We start from the raw sequence: 6,775 nt of genomic DNA, 5'->3' as shown, positions 1-6,775 counted from the left end.
AGAGGCCCTGCCGAGGACTCACAGGCACCCTCACCCCACAGAGGCCCGCCCTGCCCGGGACTCACAGGCACCCCCTCCCCACAGAGGCCCTGCCCAGGACACACAGGCACCCCCACCCCACAGAGGCCCTGCCCAGGACTCACAGCTGGATCTTTCCCTGTTCAAACTGCTTCAGGATCCTCCTCCTCTGGCCAGGCCCGTAGCGCGAGGAGAACTCAGCCACGTCCACACCCCCAAAAGCCTGCACTAGCAAGAAGAGCCTAGGCAGAGAAAAGGCTGCAGCCACATGATGCTGGGACCAGAGGCTGCCTCTGCCATCCCCGCCCAGCTGGGGCCTCACCTGTGGGAGTTCTCTCGGGAGTTAGTGAAGCAGAGAACCCTCGAGAAGCCCATCTCCAGGACCAGGTGCAGGACAACCAGCGGCTTAGAGCTGAGGCTGCAGGGCACGTAGTGGTGCTACAGGGACAGCAGGGGGTGGGGATGGAGGTGGGGGTTGGTTAGGGGCCCCAGGCTCCTGGCACAACCCTCTGCCCAGCCGGTATCCCACTCACCCTGAGCCCAACAGGGAAGGCATACTTCCCCGAGTCCCCGTCCCCATCTGTATCTTCCAGGCCCCTGTGTGCCAGCCCTGTGGAGAAAAGCCGGGGCTGATGGAGGCCCAGCTGCTGCAGCTTTTCGGGGTTCTGGGTCAGAGTAGCCGAGAAGAGCAGCTTCTGCAGGGGCATCTGGGGACAGCAGGTACTGGAAGAGAAGGGGGTGTTGCTGGCACTGTGTCAGCGGCTGCCTCGAGACTCCAGGGAACGGATTCTTCACACTACCCACTGTAGAGACTACCGTCGACCAGGGGCGAGGTGAGTCCAGCTCACAGGACAGAACGACGCGGTTCTGTGCACCAGAGCTCAAGCCAGCCTTATCTCTCGGCACTAAGAAAAGAGAGCTATACGCAGAGGCCTCTGCTCAGGGGAGGCCAGCACCTGGGCGTGCTGCTGGATACCTGGCGGCTGTCACAGCCTGGGCCTGTCTTCGCTGGAGCAAGGCACAGGGGTCCGTGGGGTCCTCACTCTGGAAGGCAGCCGCCACCACCCGTGGCAGCCAGAACTGATGCATGCTGTCAATCATCCGGTCAGCCTCGTCGATGACCTACGGGAGGCAGGGAGCCCAGGACTGGGTGGTGCGGCCCTGAGCTCAAAGCCCAGGCCCCTGGGGTGGGGACTTACCAGGAAGCGGAGCTGCTGGAGGTTGAATCCTGGGGTCTGGTCGATGTGGTCCACCAGGCGGCCGGGGGTGGCTACCACGATGTCAGCCAAGCAGCGGTACCCATCAGCGCTACAGACCAAAGGGCGGCTCGAGAGAAGGAAGCTTTCTCAAGGGCTTCCGGACAGCAAGACGCTGCCTCACCCCATAGTCCCGACTCCACCCTGCACGGGAAGGAGGCAGACGGGAGCTCCTCCTCTTCACGGGAACCAGGTGGTTAAACTTGGCGGCCCCTCCTCTACTCCTATGGTGCCTTAGGCCACCGGCAGGGCTGAGCAAGGACACCTTGAAAACCCCACACCCTGACACAACCTACGTTTTCTGGATGAGGCTCTCCTGCTCCTTGGCCAGAGACTTCTGTCCCGTAATCAGGCAGACTCTCAGAGGTGTGGCATCTGTGTAGATGTTGAAAACTTTGCTCACCTGCAGGAGAAGTCTGTCACTGGCCTGGAGATGGCTGGTGTTCCCCCACTGCAGCAAAAAGGATCCCAGATCTAGTCTGGGTCACCCAGGGGCTGACTGCTGTGCACTCAGCAAGGAAGCAGAGGCCAGCGGTGCCACACTCCAGGTCTAGGGTCCGCGTACCTGCTGGGCCAGCTCCTTGGTGGGCAGCACGACCAGGGCACGGATGTGGCAGACCACTCTCGACAGCAGGGCCTGAGGAGGAAGGGGCTCCTGCGTCAGTCAGCAAGGCTATTACCTGCCCTCTGCACACCCGCTCTAGAGGAAGGGGACCCTTACACAGACCTGCACCACAGGGATGACGAAGGCCAGTGTCTTCCCACTGCCTGTCGGAGCAGAAACACAGAGGTCGCTAGGCCGGTAGCCGCCTCTGCCCACCAGAAAACCACAGGCCGCGCTCTCTAGGAGGGCGGGAATCACAGCTGCCTGGACTGGACGAAGAAAGGCGAGAGAGAAGTCATGTTTACGCCTGGGCCTGCCGCTTCCCTGCCTGTGACCTCTGGGCTGGGCCGCCGTGCTGGAGGCCTGGGAACCACTCCCCCGAGGAATGGCACCAGGGCCCAGAGGAACACCAGCCTCAGGAGACCCAAGTGGGAACCATGAGCTTGAGGGTGCTGAGACCACACTTGGCACCGATGTGGCAGGGACGCCTGACCCTGGCCACTCACAGCCTTTTGTGTGGGTGCCCAGGGAGGTGTTCTCTCAGCTGCCTGCCCGGGGCTGGGGCACCTGGAAAGTAGGACGAGATGCCATGTGCCCGCAACTGCTTCTGCAGGTCAGGGTGGACCTCAGGGATGTCCTCGATAGGAACCAAGTCTTCGTTGACGTTCTTTCTGACACAGCTGGGCTCAGCCAGCCACCTTGGCAGGAAAGGCTGGACCTGCCATCAAAAAGAGAGGCCAGGTGAGCACCTTCCAGGCTCTCACACAGAACCAGCCCAGGGTGGCAGAGGCTGGGGGAGGGAGGCCGGGGAAACCTCTTCTGTAGTCTCCAGCTCCTCCTCAGCCCCAGGATGCGCTTCCCATGCAGCCTTCACAGAAGTTAAACAGCAAAAGTAGACGCCACTTGCTGAGCAAACTCACCCGTAGTCTCCCATCAACCCACAGTGGCATCCACCCTCCCGCACCCAGGAGGCCCTGTGACCTGGCGCTCGCCTGCCCCAACCACGCTGGCGTCCCTGCCTCGAGGCCTCTGCCTGGCATCCCCAACCCTCAACTTTGACCTGGCTTCAAGTTTTCGCATCCCAGCTCAAAGAAAACCTTCTCCATCCGCCCTACCTAAGGTGCCCAAGCACTCTGCCAAACTTCTCGTTTTCTTCACCTGCCTCGCCAGAGATCTCTGCTGAAAACAACCCGTGCTAAGCAAAAACACCAACGGCCAGGGGCTTGCAGAATGGCCTCTGACTTGCTCCGGAGGCGGTGAGCGCACAGCAGGAGAGCCCCCCCCGCCCCCCGCACGCACATCCTGCAGGAGAACTAGCGCGGTGGGAGGGCAGGGGCAAGCCTAGCAGAAAAACGGGAGCTCCGCACGTGCAGGATCCAGACCCCTAGGGGATGAAACTGCAGGCCTGGCAGCGAGGCGCGTCTGTGACCCAGGAGCATTCGCTCAACGGTGCCTTCCGGGGCGACCGCCACACTTAGGAATCTGCGCAGCCTTCCCTCCCACGCCGACCACCCTTCCGACCGCCGCCGCTCACCTTCTGCGCCTTCCTCCTCCCGAACCCCCCCAGCACCAGGCCGGGGACCAGGGGTCCGGCCGCCTCCTCCAGGGCCCGTCCGTCCGGGGCCGCCTCGGCGCTGGCGCTGCGCTCCCCCGGCGCCTCCTCGCTGCTCCCCGAGCTGGGCTCCCCCGGCGCATCCTCGCTGCTTTCTGCGAGGCAGACACCCACCCGCCAGCGCGTCAGCACCGAGTCGCCGGAGCCCCGGAGGGAGCCCGCTCGCCCCGCGACCCACCTGCGCCCGCGTCCTCGCCGTCCGCCTTCCGTCGCTTTCCCTGCCGCGCCTCCGGGCTGCCCGACTCTGCGCCGTTCCCCCGCCGCCGCCGCCGGGGCCGGGGCCGCCGTCGCCTCCTGGTCGCTGACTCGGTCGGTGCAGCCGCCTCGGGCGGCGCGGGCTCCCGCTGCTGCTGCCGTTCGCGGGCCCGGCTCTGCAGCCGCTCGAGCAGCGCGCGGGCCCGGCCGTGGGCCCCGGCCTCCGCGCCCTCCGGTCCCCCCGCAGCTGCCGCCTCGGGGCCCTGGTACCGCGCGACGTAGAATAGCGACATGACCAGCGGCACGCCTGGGACTCGGGCTCGGCGCGCGGCGATGACGTCGGCGGCACGTCTGAGACTCGGGCTCGGAGCGAAAGATGGGGTTTGGGTACGGCGCGTAAGAGATGACGTCAGGCTCTACGCGCAGTGGTGACGTCAAGGGAGCGCCGGCGGCTGGGCTTCCGCGTTTTCCCGTGTTAGCGGCGGCATGGAGCGGGAGCCGGGCGCCGCGGGCGTTCGCCGGGCGCTGGGCCGCAGGCTGGAGGCGGTACTGGCGAGCCGCAGTGAGGCCAACGCCGTGTTCGACATCCTGGCCGTGCTGCAGGTGGGCCCGGCAGCGTCGCAGGGCCGGAGTCGCGGCCCGGGAGCGAGACTTGAATGGGGGGCTGCGGCGGCAGGGCCCCAGGAGGTTCAGAGACGGCGTTGGAGGGTCAGGGTGGGAGGCGTGTGGATCACGGGTCGGGGGTGACGGGGCTGGCGTCCCGCAGGGGAAGGGAGCAGGGGTGGGGGGCAGCCGAGGCAGGGGCGAAGGTGACAGTTCCCGGCTGGGCACCCTGCCGCCGCCTCTCCTGCAGTCTGAGGACCAGGAGGAGATCCAGGAAGCAGTCCGCACGTGCAGCCGTCTTTTTGGGGCCTTGCTGGAGCGGGGAGAGCTGTTTGTGGGCCAGCTGCCTTCTGAGGAGATGGTCATGACAGGTGAGCCCTGGAGGGCCCCGGGGCTGCTCTTCTCTTTCCGTGGGTCGGAGGGAGGCTTTGTCACCATGGGATGAGCGCCCCCAACCCTGTCACAGACCGTGCAGGCTGGTGGGAGGACACGCCAAGCCCCCGCGGAGGATGGATGCAGGGGTGACATGGGTACTGTGTAGCTGGGTTTAGGTGAACACTGGACAAGGTACGACTTTTTGTCTGTCTGCTTTGCTCCCCTTTTGTAATTTCATGTTGATTGATCTTGACATGGTCACTTAAACTCGGAACTCCCTTTATGTCCCCATCCTGGGGACATCAGGTCTTGGAGTAAAGTGAGGAGATGTGGATCCTGCCCCTGGCAGCTTGCCTGAGGCAGTCCTGGGGTAGGAGCTGCTCTTCCTGTTTGCAGGGCTCAGGGAGCCTGCTGGTCCCAGCACAGGTCTGGGGGCCATAGTGACCTGTTTTCACCTGTGGAGGCTGAGTAGAAGACAGTGGGAGGGTGGAGCCAGGCCTGAGACTTTGGGCGGGGCCCAAGATGGCATATGTGGGCTGAGCCCCCTAACCCGTCTGCAGGGTCCCGTGGAGCCGCACGGAAGTACAAGGTGTGGATGAGACATCGCTATCACAGCTGCGGCAACCGCTTGGGAGAGCTTCTGGGCCACCCGTCCTTTCAGGTCAAGGTGGGTCATTGGGCCGGACTCGTCCGTGTCCATCCCCTGCACCCCCACTCCCAGGCTATCCACAGATCGGAGGTCTAGGGCTCCTACAATTGTCCAGGGAAAGCTGCTTCCTTTCTTTGGCTCATGGAAGTGCCACCTTGTGGGTGTTCAGCCCCGTTTACAAACATGGCTATCGAGTCCTGTACCGAATATTGCAGAGGCAGAACCCGTGTTCACCTCCAGCGGCACCGACGGGCATCCCTGTTTGCGTAGAGCACGCACATCAGGCCGCGGGCAGTCCGCAGCTGTGTGTGCCCGGCCCACACTGTAGTCTGCAGCCACGGGAATGCATTACGAGCTTTTTTAAAATCTATGTTGAGAAATAACTGACGCACAGTTTACCGTTTCAAATTGACAAGTTAGCGTTTGTTACTGTGTTGACAGTTGTGCAGTGGTTACCACTATCCCAGAACATCTTCTTTGCCCCAAAAAGAAATCCTGTACCAGTTAACGTCGCTGCCATGTCCCACCCCATTCCACACCAGCCCCCAGGCACCCACTCATTTAGTTTCTGGGTCAGTGGGTTTGCTTTCTCTAGACGCTCGTCATAAGGGGGATCATGTGGTGTGTGGCTTCCACTCATCAGTGCGTTCGAGGCTGGTTCCTCCCTGCAGCTGAGCGACGTCCCGTCGTGCAGCCCGCGCCGGTCAGCTGCTCGTGTGTTGCTGGGCATTCGGGTCGTTTCCACCCGTGGCTGTTAAGAACAGTGGACTGTGAACGTTCGTGTACACGCTTTTGTGTGAACGTGTTTGTTTTGCTTGAATGTGTCTCAGCAGTGGAGTTACAGGGCCACACGGCAGTTCTGTGTCTAACGTTCTGAGGAACTGCAAGACTGTTTTCCGCAGCAGCTGCGCCATCTTACACTCCCGCTGGCAGAGTATGAGCGTTCCATACTCCACGTCTTTGCCGACGCATCTGTCTCTAGTTATAGTTGAGTTGCAGACTTCTAAAAGCTGGGGAGATGCCACGTGAAAATAACCAGCGTCCCGCTTCTCACAAAGAAATAATCAGTTCTGTCAACACTGGGGTCTAAGTTTGTTCATGGCTGTGATTGGCTGGAGGGAGAGTCAGGGACAGCTCTGAGACAGGCGCCTGTCGTCCCACACGTGGCTCTTTTGCTTTGTGGTGTCATCTGCCTGGGCCCTGAAAGTACTGAGTTTGCCACCCTGAGATGAGAGCTTCTGAACCTGGATCTGAGTTGGGCAGCAGGCTGGCATCACACCTGTGTTTTCACAGCTGTGCCCAAGGGTTACGGTGGCATTCCTGTGATACAGGCGATGAGAGAGCAGTCAGGTGGCCATAAAGCAGACCTGGGCTGTGTGCCTTTCCCCGGCCAGACTCTCTCGTGAGCACTGGATCTCTTTAACTCAAGATCTTGTCATGCCCGTGTCGTGGGTGGGACACGG

The 6,775-nt window shown here is 62.4% G+C and overlaps 2 protein-coding genes across 3 annotated transcripts in view; one reads left to right on the top strand and one right to left on the bottom strand.

Moving 5' to 3' along the window:
• DDX51 (DEAD (Asp-Glu-Ala-Asp) box polypeptide 51) overlaps positions 1 to 4,011 on the bottom strand; it is a 5,467-nt gene extending 1,456 nt beyond the window's left edge. The window contains exons 1-11 of one of the 2 annotated variants that reach the window (XM_011961072.1): positions 3,669 to 4,011; positions 3,413 to 3,585; positions 2,446 to 2,596; positions 2,002 to 2,147; positions 1,840 to 1,911; positions 1,571 to 1,677; positions 1,218 to 1,326; positions 995 to 1,140; positions 552 to 741; positions 341 to 456; positions 144 to 260 (exon numbers count right to left, since the gene is read on the bottom strand). In XM_011961072.1, the coding sequence (XP_011816462.1) occupies positions 144 to 260; positions 341 to 456; positions 552 to 741; positions 995 to 1,140; positions 1,218 to 1,326; positions 1,571 to 1,677; positions 1,840 to 1,911; positions 2,002 to 2,147; positions 2,446 to 2,596; positions 3,413 to 3,585; positions 3,669 to 3,978 (1,637 nt within the window). In that variant the 5' untranslated portion in view covers positions 3,979 to 4,011. Of the gene's footprint in view, positions 1 to 143; positions 261 to 340; positions 457 to 551; positions 742 to 994; positions 1,141 to 1,217; positions 1,327 to 1,570; positions 1,678 to 1,839; positions 1,912 to 2,001; positions 2,148 to 2,445; positions 2,597 to 3,412; positions 3,586 to 3,622 lie in introns of both variants that reach the window. The other variant, XM_011961067.1, reaches the window with a different exon arrangement.
• A 112-nt stretch (positions 4,012 to 4,123) lies between these two features.
• Positions 4,124 to 6,775, top strand: part of NOC4L (nucleolar complex associated 4 homolog (S. cerevisiae)) — a 7,489-nt gene continuing 4,837 nt past the window's right edge. Inside the window, 3 exon segments of the mRNA XM_011961056.1 lie at positions 4,124 to 4,288; positions 4,539 to 4,659; positions 5,224 to 5,330. Coding sequence (XP_011816446.1) covers positions 4,172 to 4,288; positions 4,539 to 4,659; positions 5,224 to 5,330 — 345 coding nt within the window. The 5' untranslated portion in view covers positions 4,124 to 4,171.

Source organism: Colobus angolensis, unplaced genomic scaffold (genome assembly GCF_000951035.1).
Source record: "Colobus angolensis palliatus isolate OR3802 unplaced genomic scaffold, Cang.pa_1.0 Scaffold115, whole genome shotgun sequence".
NCBI classification, from domain to species: domain Eukaryota; kingdom Metazoa; phylum Chordata; class Mammalia; order Primates; family Cercopithecidae; genus Colobus; species Colobus angolensis.
This window is presented reverse-complemented; position numbering and strand designations above follow the sequence as displayed.